General features: G+C 41.0%; 1 protein-coding gene across 1 annotated transcript in view; it reads right to left on the minus strand.

The window, feature by feature from the left end:
• CIT (citron rho-interacting serine/threonine kinase) overlaps positions 1 to 26,613 on the minus strand; it is a 137,656-nt gene that overhangs the window by 15,383 nt on the left and 95,660 nt on the right. Inside the window, exons 22-35 of the mRNA XM_054594466.1 lie at positions 24,197 to 24,250; positions 18,286 to 18,483; positions 17,637 to 17,830; positions 15,023 to 15,158; positions 13,067 to 13,171; positions 8,336 to 8,476; positions 7,795 to 7,902; positions 5,958 to 6,120; positions 5,535 to 5,699; positions 2,739 to 2,876; positions 2,026 to 2,206; positions 1,282 to 1,373; positions 645 to 749; positions 262 to 431 (exon numbers count right to left, since the gene is read on the minus strand). Of these exons, the coding sequence (XP_054450441.1) occupies positions 262 to 431; positions 645 to 749; positions 1,282 to 1,373; positions 2,026 to 2,206; positions 2,739 to 2,876; positions 5,535 to 5,699; positions 5,958 to 6,120; positions 7,795 to 7,902; positions 8,336 to 8,476; positions 13,067 to 13,171; positions 15,023 to 15,158; positions 17,637 to 17,830; positions 18,286 to 18,483; positions 24,197 to 24,250 (1,950 nt within the window). The remainder of the gene's footprint in view (positions 1 to 261; positions 432 to 644; positions 750 to 1,281; positions 1,374 to 2,025; positions 2,207 to 2,738; positions 2,877 to 5,534; positions 5,700 to 5,957; positions 6,121 to 7,794; positions 7,903 to 8,335; positions 8,477 to 13,066; positions 13,172 to 15,022; positions 15,159 to 17,636; positions 17,831 to 18,285; positions 18,484 to 24,196; positions 24,251 to 26,613) is intronic.

Raw genomic sequence — 26,613 nt, forward strand, 5'->3', positions numbered from 1 at the left:
GCTGCTGTGTTGCCATGACCAAGAGCTGGCTAACCACGCTGACGCCCCCATTCTAAAGGGCTGTGGGAGGAGGGCCCGTGACGCCCAGACAGGCCCCCTAAGAACATGTATTTCTGTCACCACAAAACTCCTGGTCATGACAGTCTCAAGCCACCAGCCCTCAGAGAGGGAGCCTGAGGGAAATCATGGCACTCAGAGGGACTCCCGCCCAAGTCAGCCCACTTTTCAAAGACGAGCTCCAGCACCCACTTTCATACTCACAGCGTCAGCTTCTGCTTTTTCCCTAGAAACTCTCCCACCTGCGACAACTGATTCTAAGGCGGTGACCCAGCGCTGCTTGTCAGGGAAGCTGGGAGCTAGCAAGTAGAGGGTTCTCCCAGGCCAGCAGGTGGTGTGCGGGTGGGACTCCATCTTCAGTATGTATGGGACATCTAGGAGATGGGACAGAGAGCATGGGGTTGGGCGTGGACTCCCCCACTCCTGCTGGGACGGGTGGCCCTGAGATTTCCAAGATTTCACTGCTACTGGGAGAGCTGCGGAGAGCGGACCCCCTTTCTGGCCGATCCTCCACGTGCTCCTCCCGCCCTTGTTAATTCAGCAAACCCAGCCCACCTCTGGGGTGAGGCTCCCCTGCTTCTCCTCACCTGCTTTGGCTGTATTTGCGAGTTCAGAAGCACCAACGGCGCCATGAATAGATACGTCCCCGTCGGGAAGGCACAGCTCAAATTCTTCCACCGGCCTCTGTCCAGCTTGGTGCAAAGAGGAAGGGCAGAAAGAAAAACAAAAGAACAGAAACAAGAACAAGGGGGGAAAAAAGAGGAAAAGAGAAAGAGAGAGAGAGAGAGAGAAGGCAAGAGAGACAGTGCGAGAGAGACAGTATGCATGGAAAGAGAGGCGCACGAGAACAAAGGAGGGAAAGGGTGTGCAGAGAAGGCGGAGAGGGAAGATAAAAAAAAAATAAAGTGTGTCAGATGAGTAGCACAGTCAAATTTCTGATGACGATGCGGATTTATGGGTTAGTTGACTGAGGCAGAAGTTCTCGGAAGGTGTATTAGCAGGTAGAATCTTCAGGGCAGCACCCTGCAGGGTCTTCAGAGGGGAGACCTATAGACGTGAGTATCGTACCAATAACCTTTAGCAAAGTCACTTGGTGTTTAATTTTCAAAAATGGAAAATCGTAGAAGGCTTGCAACGCAGTCCAAAAAACAAAGCCTTCACGCCAAGACTGGGAGACCTGGGTCCACTGCGTGCAATGAAATTCCCCCTGAATTATTAATTTACCTTCTCTGGCTTCGTTGTCATAAATGAGGACTTTGGATCCCTCCAGGACAATGTACTTCCTGTCCCAGCCCAGCTGTCCTCGTTTGTTATTCCTGGGAAAATAAAGATGGAAAAGAAGACACGTTTGAACTCAGAAGAATCAAGAGGGAGGCGAGGGGTACAGTGGAGAAGGAATCCCAGAGAAGACATCCCTAGAATTCTCTAGAAAACAACAGGCCTGGAAGTGACTTGTGTCCTTCCATGGCAATGCAGGGGAGGAAAAACTTCCTTTGACCTTTCTGGGTTCTGTGGCTGGCATAGGAATTCAACAGACATCAGACAGATGAACAGGAGAAAAGCATACAAATTTTGATATATGTGGGCATCTCCATAAGAAAATAAAAACCCAAAAAGCCAAGAGACTCAAGTGCTTGTATACCAGGTTGAAAAAGGGGTAGTAATTGTGGAAAGGTAACTAAAATGTATAGGGAGGCCAAAAAACACAAGATTTCTCTTGGTCAGCCTTGACTTCCTGTCTATGGCGATAAGAATGTTTCCTTCTTCCTGGTACAGGGAGGGCAGCTTTCACAGGGAGTTTTATCTCTGACTTTCAGGAAGGGAAAGGGGAGGTCAGAATGTTCTTCTTGCACTTGCTGTTTTCAAGTGCCTTTAGATCAGACTAATCCTTATCCCAGCGTGGCGTATCTGGGGCACTCTTCACTAGCACCTGCCCCAGCCCCAGCCCCAGTCACCCTGCAGCAATACCTGGGAACCTTCATCCAGCCTTCCAGGTGCAAGCTGCTGCTGGGCTCCTTCGTCTGGAGACCTGGGGAGTTCATTTTGTCACGGCAGAAGGCCTCAGTGAAGTGTGTGGCATATTCAGCTGGCAGGCCACAGGTAGCTGGCAAGCACGTGGAGCACTTGGGATGACACATCACCTGACATTCTATGAAAAAGCAGAGAACAACCTGGAAACTTGCTTGGCTGATCCTGGACCACTCCCTTGCTCTGCCAGCCACCCCCGGCCAGGCTCATCAGTCTGGCCAAGCCATCCAGGTAACCCCTACATTTCCCAGGAGCCAGGCCTCTGCAGAGAGAGGAAATGAGAGGGCCAAGGACCCTCGTTTTCCTGGGATGTCACAAACAGATGTGTAAAGGGCACATGTGCATGTTCCAGGTGGAGGCAGCAAGCAGGCAGCCTAAAGAGAGGGGGAGACCAGCCTGATGGAAAAGGGGCTGGAAATTAGCAAAGCCCAAGGCATTTGCACAGCAAGTTGGAGACATGAGCTGAAAACAGGTATAAACTCACTCCTCTAACAGGAGAAAAATAGCATCCTCCCACTAAAACTAAAAGCTTGAAAATGAACGCACTCTATGATAAGGAATTTAAAACGGAAAAAAATCACCTCCCCCAGATAGACTTTTTTTAGATAGAGATGCACAGGTGCCCACAACACGCACACAACCGCTGCTCTTACCAAGACACTTGGATGCCTGGCGTCCGAAGTGCACAGTATCCAGGCACACCGCGCACTTTGTGGCTCGCATGTTCAGTCCTACGTTAAATCGGTGAGGAATATTGTGGTGCATGCGCTCCTTGAGACGCCGACTAAATTCTGGAGGAAAAGTTTTAAAAATCATTAGAGCGGTACAAATTATGCCATCAAAAAAGTGAAGACAATTTACAGAATGGGAAAAAATACTTGCAAGTCATATCTCTGACAAGGGACTTATAGTTAGACTACATAAAGAACTCTTACAAAGTAATAATAAATGACAAATAACCCAATTCAAAAATGAGCAAAGGATTTGAATAGGCATTTCTCCAAAGAAGACAAATAAATGACCAACGAGCAAATAAAAAGATGCTTGACCTCGTTTAATCATTAGGGAAATGCAAATCACAGCTACAAGGAGCTACCAGTTCATGCTCCCTAGGGAGTCTAGAATTAAAAAATAATGGAAAATAAGTGTTAGTGAGGATGTAGAGAAATTGGAATCCTCATGCACTGCTGGTAGGAACGTTCCCCTAAAAGTTAAACATAGGATTATCACATAACCCAGAAATTCCACCCATAGGTATATGCCCAAGAAAATTGAAAACATATGTAAGCCACAAAAATTTGTACACAAATGTTCATAGCAACATTATTCATGTCAGCCAAAAAAATGGAAACAACCCAAAGGTCCATCAATGGATAAACAAGATGTGCTCTTCATGCAACAGATTATTATTCAGCCATAAAAAAATGAAGTACTAATAAATTCTACAACATGGATAAATCTCAAAAACATTATGGCTCAATGGAAAAAGCCAGATACAAAGGCCACATATGGTATGATTCTATTTATACAAAATGTCCAGAACAGCAAATCCATACAGATGGAAAGCACATTAGCGCTTGCCAGAGGGTGGGCAAGAGGGGAAATGGGAAGAGACTGCTAATGGGCACAGAATGTTATTTTGAGGGGTGGGGACAAAGGATGGAGCAAAATATTAGAATGTGATAGTTACACAACCTGGTAAATTTAACAAAGAACAATGAACTGTACATTTCAAGTGAGTAGATTATATGATATGAGGGGGGCCCCCCAAAAACCAGAATTTCTAAAAAATTGTGGATTTATTCTTACATGTTTCAACATCAGTCACCTTCAGAGTACTGTTCATTTGATGCAATACACCTATCAAGACAGTTTTTTCCTCTCCTCAGAACAGTCATTGATTTTGATGTTTTCATGTCTCGAACTTTTATTATTTCTGCTGTTTTTTGTTTCATCTCTTCCACATTAGCAAAACATTTCCCTTTGAGGATTTTTTCATTCAAGGGAAAAAAAGCCGATCAGGGGTGAGATATGGTGAATAGGGAGGATGGGGTACACGGGTCATGCCGTTACGGTCAAAAACTGCTGAACACTCAGCGCTGTAGTGGGCAAGTGTGCTCCTAAATTACCCATCATGAAATGGGCAAACACGCTGAAAGAGTCTTCAAAAAAAAAAAAAAGTTTCATTGAAGCCAAACGCAGCCTCTCACAACAACGCCAGTTGGTGCACTGATACAGATGGGTTCCTAAAACACCTAGCGGGGGAAGCTTGTACTACAAGGAGCCTGCCCTTCAGAGGATAATTCGTTTGTTTGTTGTTGTTGTTGTTTTTTGCATCCCCTCAGTATGTGAATTTATCTCAACAACATTGTTAAACTATTACAGCAGGTTAGTTACAGATTTGGAAACTATTTTAACACTAACAGATATGTCTAATTTATATGAATTAACTTAAAATTTCTATTATCTGGTTATTAGGAATTAAGGGTTTTTTTTAAGAACATATACTGTAGGAGATTTGCTATATGATAGCACAGATGTTTGTGGGCACTTGCTTTTAAGTCAAATGTCTGTATCTTGTTCACGAATACTCTGTTTTCCAGATGAAATCATATATCTAGACTTTTTAAGAATTTAGTTTAAAAATCACTATTATGAATTATAGAATTTCTAATTATTAAGTATTTAAGTTGACTAAAGAATTCTCCCTTCTTGTCCAGCTCTTTCATGAATAACCTCTTAATGTTAAAATCCAACTTTTAAGCCTTGAAAGAGAGATTCTTACATTTATTTTCCGGTCTGATAAAATTAATATGGTTGACTTTTTTCCTTTTAATAGGGCCCCTCTCAATAGTAACCTAGAACTAATTAAATAAAGAGAAAAACTAAGGATCCAAATTTCTGAATCCAAATTACATTCTCCATATAACATTGCCCACCCCCCGACCCCCGCAATCAGTTGTAAGGAATAAATAACATGTACATGATTAAAAACTGTTAATATGCAACACACCCAAAGATGATGCTTAGAGTATTACAAACAACTCAGGCAGTCACTCTACAGCCATGTCAATGGGCACCAGAGCAGAAACCATTCCTTCCTGCGCTATGGTCACCATTTCAATGACTTTAAGAGTAAAGCTCTTTGACTGACTCAGTGTTATGCAAACATATAAAACAAGATGACATCATCATTAAAAAAAATGCCAACCAGATTTACAACTAAAGTAGGTTTGATAGTGATATCATGATGCTAAACCACAGCTCTACTCCACTCTCCCTAAGACTTCCCCAACCACCTTCTTTGGCCTTTATTTTAATTTGGACTTACTTCTTACTTTTTTATCCTTTAATATTATTTATTATTTTTACCATATGGCTGCATGTCTGCATTTCTTAGTTGATAAAAAAAATGTCAACAAAACTCCAACAGCCACTTGAGAACATACCCTCTGGAGTTGAGGACTCCTTTCGGCGGCTGGATGGCGGGGCGAGCAGGCTCATGGCACTGGGCTGGTGCTCAGGCGACCGCACGATGGCAGACATGGCAATCTGCTGCCTCGCAGTGGCTGGAGTAGATGGGTGCGGATGGTCCGTGGCTTTCCGGTGAGCAGCTGGGAAGGGAGCAGCCCAAAGCCTTTTGGTTAGCTCCATCACCAAGAGGCCCAAGCCAAGTGGACTGCCCCCTGGGCTGTCTTTCAGGACCCCAAACCAAACGGACATGCATTGTAGCGAATCAGCAATGCCAAGGATGCTGTGAATTTTTCAGACTTGGGATGTCTGGACTGAAAGCATATGGGCCTAAATGCAGATGCTGAGCTAGTCTTGAACAATCTCCTTGAGATGGGTCATAGAGAGTCAGGCGCCCCTACCTTCCTCCCGGGCAGACCGGAGCTCAATGCGGGTCTTCTGAAGGGCTTCCTCTAGCTCTGCACAGCGAGCTTTCTCCTTCTCCAGAGCCACCTTTAGCTCATTGTACTGCAGAGGAACCTGTGTGGGCAAAGCAGGGTCCTCTTTCCGTCGACTAAATAAACCCTAGCAATGGAAACAGAGATATCTCCTAACTTCTGGAAACTGGCACTTTAAACTAGCTAAAGGAACTCTGACTCAGGAGGAGCACACCACGAAAGCCAGAAGCATACTCACTGTAAGCAGATTTAGTAAAAATGGCATGTGAAGGGGGAAGGGGGAGACTGAGCCACAGCCCATTCCAGCCGGCTGGAAAAAAATAGGGGTGCGCAAGTTTTCACCAAGAGGGTTTAAAGACGCTTGAATTGCCACCACCTCTTCCTTAAGCATTCCCAAGAAGGAGAGCCATTTCCTGATTCTTTACCCTCAAAAAATGGAAGTGGAGGATGGAATTAGGATAGATGGCTCAGAAATCACTCTTGCCTTGAATTGTCTCAAGATTCCTAGTTACAACACACAGAGATGAGTGTTTTTAAAAAAGGAAGCAATAAAAAAAAAAGAATGGAATGCTAAACTGATGTCAAAACAAGGGGCTTACTCAAAAAAATGCAAATGAAAATGTGTGTTGTACATGGGAAAAAAAGGAAAACACAGTGAGACAAAAAACAAACAGAAAAATGGAAACACCCTGACTACATCAATTGACATAATCCGATAACAGTCCATTGCTAAAATAAAAGAGAGTAAATATCATAAGCATAACAAACACAAACAGTCACACAGTGTGCAAGAAACACCTTCCCCTGCAGGCACCTCTTAGTAGGAGGTGCTTCCGAATGCTGCTCTTATCCCCTTATTCTAAGTACAGCATCGGGAACATGGAAAGCAACTGCCCACTTCGGCCCTATCCTCAGTATTCCCAGTGGTCAGAGGCTTTTCCTGTAAAAGCACAGCCACTGCTTCCCAGGAGCAGGAATGCCTTTGGAAGGAAACTTAATTCCTTAGAGACCTTTTCAAAGTGAAAACACTTGGCCGAACCTAGTAAGAGGGCTTCAGCTGTTTAGGGGAGCATGTTAAAAGAAAGTATTAAAGCTTATTAAATTATTTAAGTTTATTAAAAGAAGTCTTCCCATGTGCATCTATATTATAGGAAACCTGTCCAGAGTTGTTTGTTTGGGGGTTTTTTGGCTCGTTTTCAATCTGTATGCTACAATTTTAAAGGGGTGAAGCAGGGCTCGGTGGAGGGTGTAATTGTCCAGTCAGGTATTTATGCGGGTCACTTCCACTCTCTGGGTTCCAGTCTCTTCATGAGCCAATCAGAAGGACTGGACCAGATGATTTCTAGTCTTCTCTGGAATCCTGAACGTGTGACCTGTAATCTCTCTAGAGCACCACACCTGTGGCCCTCTAAGCCCTCTGGAGTCCAGTACCTGGAGCTGAGAACCCCTGTGGAGTCCCGTATGGTGACCTGCATTTAAACCTTTATGCTATCACCCCTACCCCCATTTCCTAAGTTAAAACAAACAAACAAACAAACAAAAAAACAAACAAAAAACAGACAGGCACCACAATTTTAAAGGCCATGAATGTAAAGTAGTTTGTTACAGAGTTGATAATGATATCCTCTCTTAAAGGCTATTCTGATTATCTCAAAACCTGCATTTCAACCCAAAACAAAATAAGAAAATGAACATTTTTTTTCTTTGATGTTCCTTGGATTATCTATCACTGTGGTTTTCACCGAATCGTAATGATCAGGCAAAATGCCAGCCCCCCCACTTTTCAAACATGTTGACCCACCTTTTTCTTTTTAGCAGGTTGGTCCATTTTGGCTTGCAGAAAATCAATGAGTTTGGTTTGTTGAGAAATAGTGCCTTCCATTTTCACCTTTTCATGAGAATAAAGAACCTAAAATTTTACAAAAATAAAAATAACCTCAGACCCAGAAAGAACTATACTTTTAAATTTTGTACTTTAAGAAAATAAAAAATAAAGTCTTTAGGATACTAGCATATGAAAATTCAACACAAACACAGTCAGTTGATATTTATTTACTTAGCCCTACTCTTATAGCCAAAAAAGGGAGTTGGGGGGACAGATTGATGGATGGATAGATATGCGATAAAGTTAAAATAGCAAGCAGTTAACATTAGAATCTCAGAGGTAATCATTATAGAAATTTTCCAACTTCTCTGATTGGAAATTTTCATAATGAAATATTGGGGAAAATATACAAAAGTGTAGAACATAAAGATACTGACCACGTCTCCAGATAAATCTTAGCCATCAGGCTTTGCCTCCACAGACAATTTTTAAGTAAATTCCCTTTGCCAGTTCTCACCTGAATGTTTTCTAGCTGATATTCCAGATCACTCCTTTCTGTCTTCAGCAGATCAGCCCGATCTAGAGCTTCTTGCAGGCCTTGAGTCAGACGGAAAATATGGTTCTTCTGCAGGTCCATCTGCTGCTGTAACTTGGCTTGCTAGTGGGAAGAAAGGCCAGAGCAAGGCTCGCTACCCCTCACAACACAACTGTTTCCCACACTGTTCCTACTACCAAAATAATTTCAGGCCTAGCACCGAGAGTTCAGCTTCTGAAATCATCTCATTCCAGAGTTACCAACTGATGCATGCACAGTTAAAAAGAATTTGCACAGAAATCCCTGAAGGCCAGCAAGCCATGGGCGTCCACTATAACAGGAGGTCCAGGCTGGCGGAGCTGGCTCCCCCTCAGAGTTGCAATGAAGGCTGTTTTGGTATTTATGAGCGTGAAACCACCTGCGTTGACACCGAAGGCTATGCAACTTAGTGCCTTGACAACTAAGTTCCAATTTGTCCTTATTTTTTGGTTTTAAGATATCAATTGTGGTTAGGAGAAAACACTTTGTCCAGGCTGTGGGGAATAAACAAAGGGGAACCACATCACTTCACCTTAAAGGGTACCTCATCAGGCTGAAGGAACCCAATAAGCATGCAAATAGCCACAATCATAGGAGGAATTTCTATGGTGTGGGGAGGAAGGAAAAGGGAGATCCTAGTTTCAGTGTAAGTGTTGGCAAAACCCAGGAAAAATTTTCAATTTAGTATATTGAAAATTGCTTTGTGCTGGAAATCTCTCCAATTTTTATAATGGAAATCAACCAAAAAAATAGGAAGGCTTTAACAATACTGTTTTTTTGGCTCTTCCCTAAAATGCTTATCTGTAAAAAGCAGGAAAGAGCAGCTATCCTGACAAGACACTGCTTGATTTCATCAATGCTTGGTTTATAGTCTAACCACACTTGCTGTGGCCCAAAAACTCTCGTCCCAGGCAGCCTAAACCCTCTGCACACTTAGGGACAGAGAGCTAATGAAAAGCCATACAGCTCACCCTGGGAGTTTTCCAACAGACCATGGCAACTGCCAGTGCTCTCAGATCCCGCAGGCTGACAGCGACTGACGACCTCAGAACCTGCTGACCCTCTTTGTCCTCCGTCACTTCCCTCCACCTCTGTTTTTCAGCCCTCGTCCTGAGAGGCATCACAGCATAAGGGAACGGACCTGGGCTTCGGAATGCCAAGAGACCCTGGTTTAAACACTGATAGGAACACTTATCAGTCACATGATCATAGGCAGCTCCTATTGCTGCCCGTGTTTCTTCCTCTGAAAGCGGGAAGAGCACTTCCCCTCACTGGGTGACATGCTGAGCGCAGTGCTGAGTACGTGGTGGGTGCTTAATGAATTTTAGTGCGCTCCAGTTCCTTCGTCCTTCTCCCTTCCCTTCATCCAGCTCCGGTGCACCCCTCTCTTTCCCATCTGCCGTTCCTGTCCCTGCCATCTCTGCCAGCCTCTCCCCTATCAGTCCTCCACAGGTAAGAGACACTGTTGCTAATCAGAGATCGCCTGGCCTGTGAGCCAACCTGTAATTTGTGAATCAAACCACAGAACCCCCTAAAATAAAAAAACAGCTAAGATGATTTCTTCAAGGGAGCTATCCATACCCTGCAGCACAAGTGATTTCTTCTGCAAATTACTCTCTTTCGTTTTTTCCCACTATTTTAGGGCAACATTAATTACTAGGCAGAAAGCAGAGAAACAAGTGCTGGGGACAACACTGTCTGGTGAGAGCCAGGCCCAAGATTTTTTCCTAGAATAAACACAGCGACCATCCATGAGATTTCCAAGAAATAAGCTCCTTATTTTCCACAATAAAAAATGGGAATGACATTTATGATCAATGAAACTTTTTTTAAAACCATTTACCTGATTCCCAGAGTGGGGCAAGGGAAGGCTATTCCTGGTCAGTGTTAGACTGAAAGGAAAGCTTTATTTTAGCGTTTAGATCTGTCCAACAATTTTACGAGGGTGACATGAGACTGGGAGGAAGCATGAAGAATCTGGATGACAGAAACCAGAGTGTGTAAAAACCCTAGTAGTGGAAGGGTGGATGAAAACCAACAAGAGAAAGTTCAAGAGGATGATACTTTAAAAAACTTCAGTTGAGTAAATACAGAACATAAAGATATTAAAAAAAAAATATGGAAGGACAGGTGGTGACTTAACAGGCCAATGGGTAGCAGGGACATGATAAAGCTCCCCAAAGAGTCCAGGTCACTGGCAGGGGTTTACAAAGTCCCAAAGGGACATGACAATGTCCTGCTGTATTTCTTGCTGTTCAGACCACGTGGACTCCTGGAAACTCTCTTTGAAAAAATAAATCTACCAGAAAAGAACATCACAAACTTGAAGTGTTTCACTTAGAAAAGACAAGGTGGTTTGGAGTGGGAGAGCAACTTAGCTATCTAATTGACTATCACAGAAATAATACAAGTAGTTACCAAGAATTGTCACAAGGACTATATGAGTTAACTCATGTAAAGTACTCAGAAAGGCACCTGGCATGTAGTAAATGCTAATTAAACGTTAGTTATTTTGGTTACTAATCAAGTAATCAATATTAATCTGCTATTTTAGTTGGAAATATCAGGCCACTCTCTATTTGCAAATGTTTCAACCTAATAGAACTAATGGATGGAAGTTATAAGCTTTCATTCAAAATAAGAAAAACTGTTAAGAATAAGAGTTGCTGAAAAAATGGGTTGGGCTGTCCAAAGTCACTGTATTTAGGCCAAGGTTCAACGAGACCCACCTGTGAGGAATGTTGGGGAAGGGATTCTCTAACTTGCACAGGAAATTAAGTTGACCAGGATTAGCAAATGGACTTTCATCTCTGCCATTACTTCCAATGGAATAACAGTGGCTGGAAAGTGTCATGTAGAAAAAGCTTCAGAGGCCATTTAGGGCCCAAGAGGAAAGATTTGTGAGAAAGATCCATTAGTGAAGTCTGCCAGGGGCAGCGATAAAGGAAACAGCGATGCCAAGTGTGGAGAATTTGGACTAGATGACTCATAAAAATTCTTTCCATCTCTGAAACTCTGATTCTGGCCCCATTGACAAGTCCCTATACCTAAGGACAAGGACAATTGGGCTATGCCCTTGGTCACATGCTTGCAGAGTGCACACCACAACCCCATTCAGACCAATAAAGGTCGTTGTATGTTTTATAATGGTTTCAACTGTCAGTGAAATCTGCCTCAAAGTCAATGTCAGCCAGATGTCTGCGCTCAAAAATCTGTGAGGGACAGGCTTGGGAAACTGGAAATTGTTCTCGTGTAGTTAGAAGTGAGAATGAGGGGACTGAATCAGGGTTCCAGCTTCTATTCCTAGCATTGTCACTGACTCACCATATAACCTTGGACCAAAGTATTGAGCTGTCAGGGCCAACTCTCCTGCCTCAGAAAGAAAATAGGACAGGAGACATCACTGATTATTTCTGTTCTTTCTTTTTCTAACATGTGCCTAAAATGGGCACGTTGCCTGTTCATTCCAGATAAAAGACGGTAATTCTCTATTTGACCACCACGTAGACTTTTAAATTTTTATTATAGTGTTCTTAGTGCTGCCTTTAGTAAACTTCCCACCATATATAAATATATATAATTAATTTTATTTAAATCTTTTATGTGTCAAAATATATATCACGTGGGATTTAACATTTTGACCATTTTTAAGTGTGCAGGCCAGTGGCACTAAATACATCCACACTGCAGTGCAGCTGTTACCACCGCCCGTTTCCTGGTCCTTCCCAAACTCTCAGCCATATTTTAAAAAAGCATTATTCTATCAAATATGCCAGAGTCATGTGCAAAATTTTCACCACATTTTTCAAACAACAGCAGAGCAATATTATTTCTACCAGCAGAGCCCTTTGGGAGCTATGGGTATCATAGAATAAAGCATCAATTAAGCAGAATAGGCACTCTGTTTATTGAAGTGTCAGGCTCACTATGAGTTAAACAGAACACTTAAATATCTTTATACAGTGCATTTGTCCTGGTTGGCCAAGTCTGATGAACAAAGCAGAATCATTAGTGATTCAACATAGAGGGCTTTGTTTGGGAATGAGGAGTAGTTACCACTTGAATTAGCAATTTTCAGATTTCTGCTAATAAGTACAGGAATTAGCAAAAGGGATGGATTTAAGAGGTCGTTTGACCTTTTCATTTTATGTCTCAAAAGCAGGGGCTAATATTTTTAATTGAATTAACCAAATGTTCAAGTCTTCAGGAAATTTGTTACTCAGCATAATCTATACAAGTTTCTACCCTGAGCATGAAGCTAATATGCTTGGATCTAATTTGGACACACACACACACACACACACACACACACACACAATTGGGTTGTAACAGCCTAAAAACTTAATATACTTTGGATATCGAGAACAATTTAACTCAATATTCATTCGCCATCGCCCACATGCTGTATAAACTTCCACTGGGCTCACCATGGGCTCAACACTATTAAGCACCATGTGGGAGGACATAAATGACAGAGACCCTCTGGCCTACATGACACATTGTTTTTTGATGTGTTAAGTACCTCCAAGAAAGTATTTAGTGACTACTTTACTCTTCCTTGAAAATTCCAGTTGCAAAATCTGAGCATCTAATTTGGACACGACCACCTGAACACAATAAATTATCATGTTCAAAATTTCACCTTGCTCTGTTTAACAGGTATTTTACACTCACCTCTTCCAGAAGCCTTTGTTTGAGCTCACGTTCTGTCTCCAGTTTCTGTTGTAAACTCCGGGCATTCATTTCAAGCATGGCATGTTTCTTCTCCAGGTCATTGAGCTGGACATTTGGAAAAATTGGCCAGGATACCACATTTAGGAATGTTGGATGCTAATGACTTTTGAAAATGCCCACAAACTTTCACATGTAAAGAATAATCAAGTTCTAAAAGTCAAAACATAAATACTGTTTCTTAGAAGTATACCACAAAAGTCCATGTCAGAGATAAACCTTGTATAGGTCATTTCTATGAGGATAGGAATTATTTGTAAGGGATAGGTCATATGTATAGCTGTGACAAGTTCTGAAAAAATGACCACCGAAGAATTTAATTATCTGACATGCTGTGGTTAAATTAAATAATATTCATATGCTGAAGATATACTACTTTCACAGGATAATATCAAGGATTTTGAGGATAAAAGGATGAACAAGTTCTCTCGAGAAGACTGCATCGAGTCACAAAGGCAGAAAGTGGCCCCTAACTAGACACGGACACAAATAACGAGACTGCTTTGTAGGATGTTAATTTTGATAAGAGGTATGAAGAAGAGAAATTCATCCTGAATTACCAGTCACCAGGAAAAGATGTTATTAGAATGTCTGGAGTCTTAAAGGATGGGTAGGATTTTGTTATAAAATATTTTAAGAACAGTCAATTAGAAAAAAATATTCTTCAAGTTAAACACAAAAGGGTTCAATTATTTCTAAAATTTATTTTCATCATGGTTAAAAAAAAAAAAGTAAGCCAGTGTCAAGGAACTCAGGAATATTCCTGAGTGACAAGCTCTAGCTCTGAATCTAATCATTGTAGCTCAATAAAATTCTGGTAAGTAAATAAACAGGGATGTCCATAAAGATTTATGCTCATCACTGTGTTATTTATGATTATAAAAAACTGGAAGAAGCTCAAATTTAGAGCTCAGGGGGAATGACTAAAATTGGTACCTCCATGAAATTTACATTTTTAGAATTACATGTTTAAAAAATATTCAATAACTCAAGAAAAGCCCCTAGTTATGTGATTTTTTTTAAATGTAAAGCTGTTTCTATAGTGAGAACCTAAATTTGTAAATGTGTGTGTACATATAAAAATATCATGCAAAGACTACAAATAAATTCATCAATATAATAGTGATGATGGATTATCATTTTTTCCCTTTATTTTCTGTGGTTTCTCTATCTTCCACAATGACCCCAAATAATTTCTTTTATAATCATGAAATAACAGACTTATGCAAATACAAAATTCAGATGACTTCATGTGCATGTAAAAAAGTGCCCGTGTGTATACATCAAATTTCACTTTTGTTTTCTGTAACACTAAAGCACCTATTCTAAATCTCTTTCAAGACTTACATAAAGTCTCCAAACACTGATAGATCACTTTGTAAATATAACATGGAGTGTGATGTGGACAGAATGCACATATTTCCAATGTGAAAATACTGAGGACTTGCAATGTCATCAGGCTTATCACATCCCTGGACTTGGAACATGGACAGACTGAGCGGCCTAGTATTGCAGTGATGGAATGATCTTTAGTCCTTGCCACCAAGCACTTCCCAAGGATGCTTGACATTAAATCCATAAAGCCGTCTAGAAATCAAGTGCCAGAAAATGAGAGCGCTATACGCCCAGATCAAAATTCAGACCTCAGGGCCCAAACAGGGAGACTTTAACAAGTCACTGACTGACTGTGACACCCCAGCACCCACCATACCCACCCACACTATTGCCAACCAAGGATGTCCCACAATGACACATAACTGTGGGACTTTACTGGAATGAGTAAAAAGCATGTTTATGAAATATATTGACCACCGATTGCATTTGAATTTTTGTCAATCATGCCTTCTAAAAGAAGGAAACGAGAATGTTTCTTAAAAGGCAGAAGGGGCAGGCACTGACCTTGTCGGAGAGGCTCTCGGCTTTCAGCTTCTGTTCTTTGAGAGCCTGCTGCAGAGCGAGGATCTCGGCCTTGTGTTCCTTCACGGCCAGCTCCACCACCTGGCGCGACTCGGTGATCCGCTGATCGGCCCTGGCCCTGCCAGGGAAACACAGGCCCACTTTCAGAAGCCCCATCATTATTGATCTGGAGAAAGGAAGCTGGCCCATCTCAAGTCCTGATAAGCAACCAAACAGGCTGTGGGCTAGGTAGATGCCCAACCTTGATTCTTGGCTCCAAACTATGTGTTACTTTCTGACTTTTTACAAAGCGAAGGTTTGACCCACTTTAGACCTTGGGTAAAAATACTCTTAAAAAGTAAAGTTCCTGTCAGTATTTGCTTGGAAAGGTTTACTAGGAAAGGGCATTTTTCCAAATGCAAGTGGGCTGAATGGAATTTTTCAAAACTGTCACAACATCTTATGGGAGAAGAAATGGAATGAGGTCCCACTGAAGGACCACCAGGTAGAGAGGATAGTTGGAGACCCCATTTGAGCAAACATTTCCTCTCCTTAAAGTATATGTAAAATGTTAAGTGTTTTGTGTGCTCATCAGGAAACTGAAACTTGAATCTGATCAATGTGTCTATAACTAAGGTTAGAGAAAAGAAAAGCTAGAAGCAAACTGGAAAGGTCACTTTCCTTCCCCAGGCAGGCATGATATTTTGCCTCTTCCGTACCTGGGCATGTAGGTACAGGCAATGTTCTCCTTCCCTACACTGCAAACCCACACCCGACTCAGCCTTCAAGGATAAACTCAAATGCCATATCCATCAAACCTCTCCCACATTCTCCGCCAGAAGTAGCCTCTCCTTGCTCTGTATCCAAAGCACGGACTTCTTTCCTGGCCTACCCAACTCTCTATTTAGGTGATAAATATCTGAATGCATAGGTTATCTCCGCCACTGGACTCTTAGCCTCTTGAGGACAAGAATTAAGAATTAGATTTTACTCATCTCAGTATCCCACGAAACACCAAAATGGTGGCGGAGGGAGTTTTACTATTGCCCCTGAAAGTATACATGAAATATCTACCTGAACACAGACCGTACTTATACCTCTCATGTGTGGTTGTGTACCTCTTAATGCTGAAGCCAGCCTCCGACGACTAGAGCTGTCTCTGAAGGACTAGAGACGGCTAGGATAGGAGCAGAACTCGAGGGAAGTGGGAGGGGGGCTGTGTGGATGCAACCAGAACACACTGCGAGGACTCGGAGGCCCAAGAGCTCAGAGGAAAGCAAGAACAGGAGACGTTAAGCCAGCAGTCCCTCGGGTCAGCAAATATCCTGAGTGAGAGGATGTCTAAAAAAGGGAATATTTCTACCAGTTTCTCTTGAAATTGATGGTTCTCATCTTTAGACTCTAATTTTTTCCTAGTTTAACTAACAGTATAGGCTATAATATCCAACACATCTGTAAAAGTTGAGTCTCCTATAGTCAAGTAAATGTGGAAAATACCAAAATGTGTCTGACAGAATCAACTAAATGATAGCTGTTTATATATTTAGTTTATCTTGCTTAAGGAGTATCACAGGAAGGTAAGTGTCAGAGGAAGGCAACGTTAGTGAGGTTATGAAGGATGGCTACAATTCAGCTGTGCAGACATGAAGCCGTGTGGCTAACTCTAGCCTATATGGTACCTTTGTGCAAACTGGAAAAGGCACCTATTCTTCAAGACCTTTTATTTCCATCTGTTGGTAAACCGTTCTAATATGTCAATTCTGTTCAAGCAAAACACTTTCCTGCTGTGAGCTGTGAGACTGTCCTAATGTATCTTCAAATCTGTTGTGTCTTCAGTGTGAACGGCAGCACCATACATACCCTGCACCACTGTGGCTCTGGCAGGAAGGGGGCTCTATGCTTGGGGACTGGAAACAAAAGTGAGAAAGCAGAAGAAGAATATCGCCTGAAAGTATTGCTATTCTTTCCTATCAAGAAGGAAAAAAATAACTAAGCCTTTCTTGCAAAGCAGTTGTTCTCAATTGGGAGTGATTTTATACCCACAGGGGTCATTGGACAATGTCAGGAGACACGTTTGGTTGTCACCAACTTGAGAAGGGGGAGTCACTGGCATTCAGTGGGCACAGATCAGGAGGAGACTCAACATCACAGAGCGTGCATGGCAGCTTCCATGACAAAGAGTTATCCAGCCCAAACTGTGAGCACTGCCAAGGCTCAGAAACCCTAGGAGACAGGGAAGACCAGCATTACCCATGCCCGGGATTAAAATGGCGATGGTGTTGCTACATGGTCACAATGACACGAAACCTGAGGAAAGAGTTTCTGCAAAGAAAGCACTGAGACATTTGCCATGCTCTGACTCCTAGGTCTCTCCACGGAGTAAACAGATGCCAGCTAATGCCACCAAACCCAAGTGACACTGACCATAGTTACAACGAGGGTGACCAACCCATCCTGGTTTGCCCAAGAGTCTCCCAGCTTTAGCACTGAAAGTCTTTTGTCCCAGGAAACTTCTCAGTCCTGAGCAAGCTGGGACAATTGGTCACGCTGTTCTTAACTTGCAGGTGATCCCGCTGTAGTCTCCTGTCATCGGCTCTCTACAAACAGAAAGTCCCACCTGCTCTGTTTCTCAGTGTCCAGCATCCTCTGTAACTCGCGAACTCGGCACTCAAACTGGGACTTCTCGTCACCCAGGACGCTCCTCCATGCCTCCCACTGACGCTCCTTTTCCAGCAGCTCATCATTCAGGGCCTCCAAATCCATGACCTGCTCCTCCAGCATCGTGCAGGTGGTTTTCAGGGCCTCCATCGTCTGCAAACCAGTACCACAGAGTTGGGCCTCGTATGTTCTTGTTGTCAGATCAGTTTCAGAAAAGCACAACTTTCTCACTACAGCCTGAAATACAGTTTACCTTTCTCTTCTACCAACTGATGGGATCGGACGAGAATGAACAAAGGGCCATTTCTGCCCCTGTCTTATAGGCAGAACCCAGAGCAAGGCCATACTTAAAGACCAAGGGGTACACACTAGCCTCCCAGAGCAATGTAGTTTATTTTTAATTTTTAAAAATCAAAATAAAGAACTATACACTTTTAAAAGCCATTTTTAAAACCCCCAAGCCTTCAAAACAGACACAACTATAAAAAAGGAGCACATCTACTGGACAGGCTCAGTCTTGGACACCAGGGGAGAAATGCACCCAGCACTCACTCTGGTCCAAAAGGGAATGGGGACCGGGAATCTCTGACACTCTGCACCACCCTTACTTGTTTCTGGCTGGTGAGTTGCATCTCTCGCTCCGTGATCTCACGGCGGAGATGGTCCACTTCACTTCGCAGCTGCACTATCTCATCATTGGCACCGGAAGCCTCATCGAGTTGTTTGGACAAGTAGAAATTTTGGTTGTTGAGCTCAGCGTTGTCCTCCGTCAGCTGGTTTAGCTGCTCCTCCAGGTCTGTGATTACCTAAAAGATAAAAGGAATCTGGTTACTCACCATGCAAGTCAGTTTTAAATGAGAAAATGCTTCTAGAGCCATGGATTTCTGAAGCTGAAGCACCCTGGCAATCAATGAGCAGCTCTAGCGTTTGCCAATCCAAATGTAAGGGCCAAACCCAGGCTTCCATGCCCACCCACTGAGTACCAAGACACACACACACGCTGTGGTAGAAAAAGAAAAATCTCTGTATCTAATTCAGGATTCATCTGGAAAACATGGCAAAAGCATATTAATCAAAAGCAAAGAACATACAGAAGGGGCAGTTTTAATGAGATAAAGTTCATGGACAATAATATAACATGGAAAATGCAAAGTGAGGAAAGAAGAATGAAGACTGGTTTCACAATCAGCTAATTAAGCTAAAGTGCCCAAGATACCATCTATAGAAGTGGCCCCCAACCTCTCTGGCACCAGGCACCAGTTTTTCCATGAAAGGGGGCTCTCGGACAAACTTCCCTCTCAACCCAGTTCCTAACGGGCCACATGGAATGGTACTGGTCCTTGGCCTGGGTGTTGGGGACCCCTGACCTATAGCAGTTTGTAAGTGGTGACAGTCTTAGAAACTAAAATAAAGTTCTTATCAAGAAAGACTTTGTGAAGGACACTAAGTTATTTTAATAATATCTCAGGCAATATATTTAATTTCATGCAACAAAGGGAAAAAAATACTTCAGGGAAGCTCAGAGTAATCCCGAAAATACAATATTATACAATGGCATCACTTTAATGGTTTTTATTATTCAGTTAGCTATCAGAAAATGGGAAGGCATGTATATGAAATTGTTATTTTATTGAGAGAGATTTAATCGGTTTTGTTAAATTATTTCTTCGCTCAATGGCAGAATGACTTCAAATCTGTGTTCTTAGCTTTCCTATTCTCTTTGCTGAGGCTCAATATCAGCACTAGCAGAGGTCTTTAACACACAATACTTTAGAAGTTTTAGGAGGCCAATTTTCTTATAACAGTTGGAATGTGGCTCTCAGGCAGTAAATTAAATTTTATGTAACAAAAAGATGTAAATTAAAAGGAAATGGCTTTAAGCTTATGGTTATTAATTGTTTCCAATTTTCAAACCTAGAGTAGAGTTAGTTTATGAAATGTTAACACTGTTTCCATAACTAATTTCCTACTTAACCACCTTTGATTAGCAATTAAAAAAAATCTTTTCAGGCACGTAGAAATCAAGAGTGTCAAGTCAAGTACATTTGTTCAATGTGGCTCAGAAAACATAGCTTTTCATTTTGTTAACTGAGCTGATATATTTTTAATGCACTAAGTGGTCTAGAAATTTGTATTTTAAATGTCAGAAGTCATGTTAATACCTAATGTACTGGTTTGAAGCACACTATCAGCTACAAAAAGGAGAAGAAAGGCTGTCTGGTCAGGGTCTTAGCTGAGGCTCCTTCTTCATCGGGGGGTAAAATAGGGAAACACTGCTGGCTTGTTGTTCCTAGCACGCAGTTATCCCTCCTAGGGATCCCGGTATCCCCCTTTCTGGAGCATGGTTAAATCTCATAACACCATAAATAATGAATAAACAATGCCTAATTGTTCCACTGGTCTCCTTCTGATAAGTGGTAAACCCACTCCTTAAGAGAGTTTTCATACTATGCTGCAAATGTCCCCATTTAACTCTGATGCTTCCCTCTACCTCTTTCCCAAAGAAAAACAAGACTGAGGCAAACTGGCCTGGAAGCTATGCAGTAAAATGCATTCAGGAACCCCAGATAAGCAATGTTGAACCTCACAGGGCTGTTTTCTCAATCTGCAACATGGAGTTAAATACCATATTCACTATCCAGAATTGTTTCATTGTTTTAATGTTTTGAATTTTCTTGCCTACTATTCCACCTTAACGTACCATGCAAAATACAAGGGATAAAATTAATAGTGCTTCATTGTAAAGATTATAATGGTGCCTCTTGGGGGGCAGAGACTACAGAAAATTTGTTCACATAAGAATATACGCATCACCAAATTACTTTCTTGCCATTTGAAGCATATGTTTAAGCCTTTGGGTACATATTTCCCTTGAGATTTATGACAAGAAAATGCAGTTTGTTATGCATCCATTTCTGCCACCGCTTCTTTTTCTCCCAAAATTAAATAACAAATTGCTTAAGAAGAAACACTTGAAAAAAGTCAATTAGGTGCTAAGGTTGTCGCTCTCACTTCAGTTGAGATGGCCCTGTGGAGCAAGAAGTATCTTTCTATTTCCCTCTTGTCATCTGGTTTTCAAGGAAGGAGTCTCATGTCTCTGATTTCTATTTACAGTTTGTGATTGCTGGTTCTAGGTTTTGTCACTGTCTCTATTTTGTCCATTGGACAAGAGAAGGATGATGTGTTTGTGTGAGGCACCCAAGCACTCATTAAAGCATTTTAATTCTTTCAGAGTTGTATATATTCTCCCTGCCCAAGCCATAACTGGTTTAGCTGGAGTTGTGGTGTTGTTACACACACACACACACACACACACACACACACACACACACACAATTGGGTTTGTAGATATTGAACTGACTTGAGACAAGACAGTAAATTCATGGTCTCCATGGTTAAAATAAAAAAAGTATAATATTAGACTTTTGTAATAGGTGATTTTGAACCAGGTAATATGCAAGGAGAATTCTTGGGTCCACTTTGTAGCTTTCAGTATATTCTCTCCACACCAAGGGCAAATATTAGAGTCTGTTAACCTTTTAACTCCAAGGATAAAGAGTAAAAAAGATAAACTCAATGCCTGATGCCTGAATGCATCTTAACAGTAAAGAGGATGATGGAGACAGGAGTTACCAGAGCTTTCTTATATACTGTTTTTGCAGATAAGATATGAGTACAGTTCTAAGAGGAAATAGGATATAAAATATGTGTGTCCAAAAAAAAATCTCTATTTGAGGTTATCTGTTGCTTTTGAAGGCTTTCCTGCAAACACCATGGTTCTGAGAAAAAGAGGTTACCTCTCTCACCCGGGCAGGAGACCTGCGGAGGGAAGAGGACCAGGTCAGTGTCCCACGGCTTGTTAGCGGCGAGGAAGCTAGTCAGATAATGAGCGCCAGGCTAAAAAGACACAGGACGCAAGTCCTATTTTAATGCCTGGTATTTTCTTGAAGGCAGCTATTTGCATATTATTTATTTTTAATCTTTATAGCTGACAGATTGATTCATAATTAAAACTGTGTCATATGTTTGCCCACCAACTCCCCTCCAAAACAGACTTAGGTAGGGTTTTAGATGCCAGATTGAATCAAATCCTTTTTTAAAATCTCTTCAAAATATAGAAATGGTCAGAGCTTGAGAATCTTAGTGTTCATGAGGTTTTTAAAAGCTGCTAACTGGGAGCTTCTATCAATGGAGCTATATATACAGGAGTTCCCAACAGTAAGGAAGATGACATTTCCTGGTGGAGACGATCTCGAACAGCACCCCCAAGAAAGGGACGTCTGTCATGATCGCTGAAGTGTCTAGAAAGCAGCCTTTGAACTTGCAAAAGTTTAAATGAGATTGACTACTGCTGCTAAATGTTGTTCTAAAGGGGTGGTTTTCAAACTTTTTTAAGGAGTAGAACCCTTTTCTAAACAAAGGATTCGCTTTTATTTTATAAATCCAATATAATAAAGTAGTAATAGTAACCAACACTGTTTAGCACTTTCTATGGACCAGGCCCTATGCAAGCACTTGGATGCATCACCTCATTTATTTCTTGCAGGAATCCCATTGGCTGGGTATTATTACCAAATTTCTAATTCTATGACTCAGTGTTTCCTAAGTTTTACTGTTTCTGAAATTTGAATGTATATTGGAACTAAGCAGCTGTCTCTCTTCCCTCACCCAACCCCCAAGAGCAGTTATTAAATAAATTATTTGTCTTACAATCAATGATACTGGAATCAAGAACGGTATCTCCATTTTACAGATAAAGAAACAGAGGCTTAGAAGGGTAACATCCCATAGGCTACCAAGAGGTCAATTTAGAATCTGAACCTGGTCTGCCTGACACCAGAGACCATGGTTTGGCCCACTAAGCTACCCCGCTGCACTGGCGGACATGTGGGTGGGATTCCTCCTCCCACTTTATTTGCCAGAGCTAAATAAAGCAAGGAATAGAACTCACTGTTCCAGAGAAAATTTGAGGAATAAAGAAAGACTAAAACTTACATAAGTTGAGAAAGTAACCAAATTAATTCCACATATTGCCATATTCTATTAAAAACTAAATTTCCAATTTTAAAAATGTGGGGGAGAGTGGATTACAAAGGAGCACATGGAAACTTTTGAGGGTGATGGGTAGGTTCATGATTTTGATTGCTGTGCTGGGTTGCATAGGCATATACGCATTTCAAAACTCATCAGGGTATTGTACTCCAATTATACCTCAATACAACTATAAAAAAGATTTTTTTTAAAATGTCCTTATGCCAAAAGACTAAAAAAGAAGACAGAAAATCTCCAGATGAAGGATTACTGATGTACACATTTCAAATACATCCAAGTTTATTTTAGGAAAATAGAGTAATCTAAAAATATCACAGCCATAAAAAGGTCTATATTTTATTCAGTGATCATTTATGAGCATGCATGTAATATAAGCAAATAACTCTTGAGTAAAATAAGAAACCAAGACAGACAGAAACTAAAAAATTAGGGCAAAAGAGTACAGGAACAGAATGCATCAACTCTGTGAGGGAGGGAGGGAGAATGAAGGAAATAAAGAGACATTTCTAAGGCAGGCCCAACCTGATTCAGCCATTGGCATCAGGAAATAAGCACAAAAAAAATCCATCTGCCGGGTGCACTAGTGTCAAACAAGAGAGACATCTCATGAGCCAGCTATTCCACTCTTGGGTATATGCTCATCAGAAATAAGTGCTTATAGCCACCAAAGGACTTGTACAAGAATGTTTCCCAACAGCTTTATTGATAGCAAAAACAACTCATACACTAGAAACACCACACTGTAATGAAAAACAAAACAAAACAAATTTTTGACAGATACAACATGGATGAACCAACAGACAATGGAAGTCAAAAAAAGCTAACCCCAAAAGAGCTTCATTTAAATGAAGTTCAAGAACAGGCAAAGCTGATCTATAGAATCAGAGGTCAGAGCAGTGGTTACCATTTGGGCAAAGGATGCTAATGAGACCATGAGGGAGCCTTCTGGGAAATGGAAATGCTCTATCTTAATATATGTCATGGCTACACAGTTGTCTATGCATGTAAAAATTTCATTGTGCTGTACACCTAAGATTAGTGTACTTTACAAGGTCTGTCCAGAAAAAGTCCAGCCATTGCTAATACTCATATAACTGCCCCCACTGCCTGGGCAATCTCTGGCTTGGGCTAGTCTGGGAACCTTCCACACTGGGGAAGGATAGGGAGCTGCTCTGGGCCTTTTGTTGCAGCTACTGAAATCTGTAAGCGGTTGTGCAGTGAGAATTATCTGGGCCATTCCAATTATCCTCCCTTCAGCATGAAGAATGGTTTTAAATGTTTAAAACTGGCAGAAACCCAAGGAACTGGTGTTCTGGGACTCAGAAATGCCAAATAAACTTGAGAGCATTAACTGCTTCAAGCTAAAAGTTTGTATCAAAAATCAGTCTTGATATCACAAAGAGATATCCCCTTTTCCTTCTAGGTTTGAATTTTATGCTATTTTAATCATCTTTGGTTAATACTCACAGTACAGCTGTTACGAAGGGCATCAAATTTGCGCTGGATTTCATCTCTATGTGCCTAAAAGGTAAGAAGTTGATTATAAATTTTCCACAGGGAGGAATACAATTGTACATGCTATGGGTCAAATAAAGAGAACAGTATTTGCATAGAAAGCTAAGAATGCTGTTGCAGCAGCCATAGTATCTGTTTTTCAAAGAGTTAATTAATCAAGTCATTCCCAACATCAGAAACATAAGTTACAGGAACACATGATGCTGTATTAATACCAAATTAACTATTTTTTTAGTTTAATGTTTCAATTACAGTTGACATACAACAAGGAACTACTTAGACCACACATGTTTACCCTTTACAAATATATTTGAACATTCATACTAATGCCCATGGATGAGTGGAAGAAAAAAACATAATAAAGAATGAAATTTTTACTCTCCTTCATTTGTTCTGTTCCTCAACCTTAACCATTCCCTCTTCCCTCTAACTGAGCGTCACCCACAAAGCCTACTCCCAAGACACACACACACACACACACACACACAGAACAATAGCCAGGACAAAGTAAGAATTTTTGTTTTTTTTATCAAAAGCTGCTGCGATTCAGAACCCACAGTGATCTTGAATATAGAAGCAGAACTGCTTGATCCAGTTGACAAGGATTTTCCGAGTGCATACTAACTGCCAGACACTGTGGTAATAGAGACCGTAGGGCCTACACCATCATTCTGACGAGGGAAACAAGAACATAAATAAGCACATGATTACAAACTGTGACAAATGCTGTAAAGGAAACAGAAAAAGGGAATAAGGAGGTTAGAAAGGAACTTAAATAGGGTGGTAAACGAGGCTACTCTGAAGAGGTAACATATTGAAACCTGCATGATGATGAGGAAACAGCCATGCTAAGAACAGAGAAGGGCAGAGGGAATAGCATGTGCGAGAACCCTGAGGCAAGAAGGGGTTTGGTGCATATGATGAACAACAACAAAAAAATCTGAGTGACTACAGCAGAATTTTTTCAACTTCAAGCTGTGACTCAATGGTGAGCATGACAAGTAGGATGTTTTTTGGTTTGTTTTATCCATTGAAATGGAGTAAACAGGATAGAATTTTAAAAATCAGAATGTACCTTTTCTACAACAGTAAACACTGTTGTAGGAAATCTGTTTGAGATATCATAACTCATCAAGTTGAAGTTGCTATCAACTGTAAGACTATCACAATTTTATATAACATCAAAAAAGAAAAAGTGCTATCAAACCATGACATGTTTATATCTATATGACTATATAATCATATAGAGAATATGATTATAAGATGCATCCTAATTTTAGATACCTTAAACTCAATGAAACATACTACCTATGCTCCCTTGTATTAAAATGCAAGGTAAAATGTATTATTCAGTGACCAAATGATTTTTGAAAACCACCTGGCTAAAGCACAGCAACAGAAGGAAAACATGGCTCAAAATGATGGTAGAGAGACGGCAGGGACCAAGAATCTTAAAGGCTCAGAAAAGGGTTTGGATTACATTCAAAATGCAATTAATTAGAGGCCAATGTTATTTTAAGAAGCAGACTTACATGATATGATTGTCATTGCGTGGATATGGTAAGAAGAATAGATCAAAATAGGACAAAGGTAGAAAAGAAAAGGGAAACTGCTGTCATTCAATGAAAAGATGATGGTGGCAAAAGACAAAGGGACATGGAGGGAACTGAGATCTCTTTTGGAAACACATGTAATAAGATCTGCTGGTGAACATGGGGGCCAAGGGGAAGGAGAAGTCAAATTCTAACAGCCTTTTGATTTGAGAGACAAGGTGGGTTATGGCACCGTTTGCTTAGCTCTGAAAGCCCAAAGAAGGATCCAGCTTGGGGCAGAGGCAAAAGTGGTCCTTCTCTTTAAAAAGAAAAAAAAATTAGTCTACATCAGAAGATCTACAAGACACTAAGTCACACATTTTAGAGCTGTAATGTATTCTCTAATATGTCTATTTTGCCATAAAATTAATATTATAAGTTTATGACAGTAGATAGCACATGGCAGAAAAATAATTATGAACTTGAAGACACAGCAATGAACTGCAAAATGAAACAGGCAAAGAAGAAGGCAATAAAATGAACAGAGCATAAATGAGCTGTGGGACAACTTCATGCAGCCTAATATACAGCATAGGGGAAAAAATAGGTTTATAGTTGTTCCTATGGAAAATAATACAATAATTAACAATATAAGAATAAGCTCTGTGTTTTGCATACTCACAACTGTAAACCTACTTTTGCCCCACCCTGTACAGGTAAATCCCTGAAGGACTGTAGGGATGAGACAGAGAAGGTATTTGGAAAAATAAAAGCCAAAAATTTTCCAAAGTTGATGAAAACCATAAATTCACAGATGAAAAAAGTTCAGTGAACCCA

Source organism: Pteronotus mesoamericanus, unplaced genomic scaffold (assembly GCF_021234165.1).
Source record: "Pteronotus mesoamericanus isolate MK-2021 breed Mesoamerican mustached bat unplaced genomic scaffold, CSHL_Meso_final scaffold_507, whole genome shotgun sequence".
NCBI classification, from domain to species: Eukaryota; Metazoa; Chordata; class Mammalia; order Chiroptera; family Mormoopidae; genus Pteronotus; species Pteronotus mesoamericanus.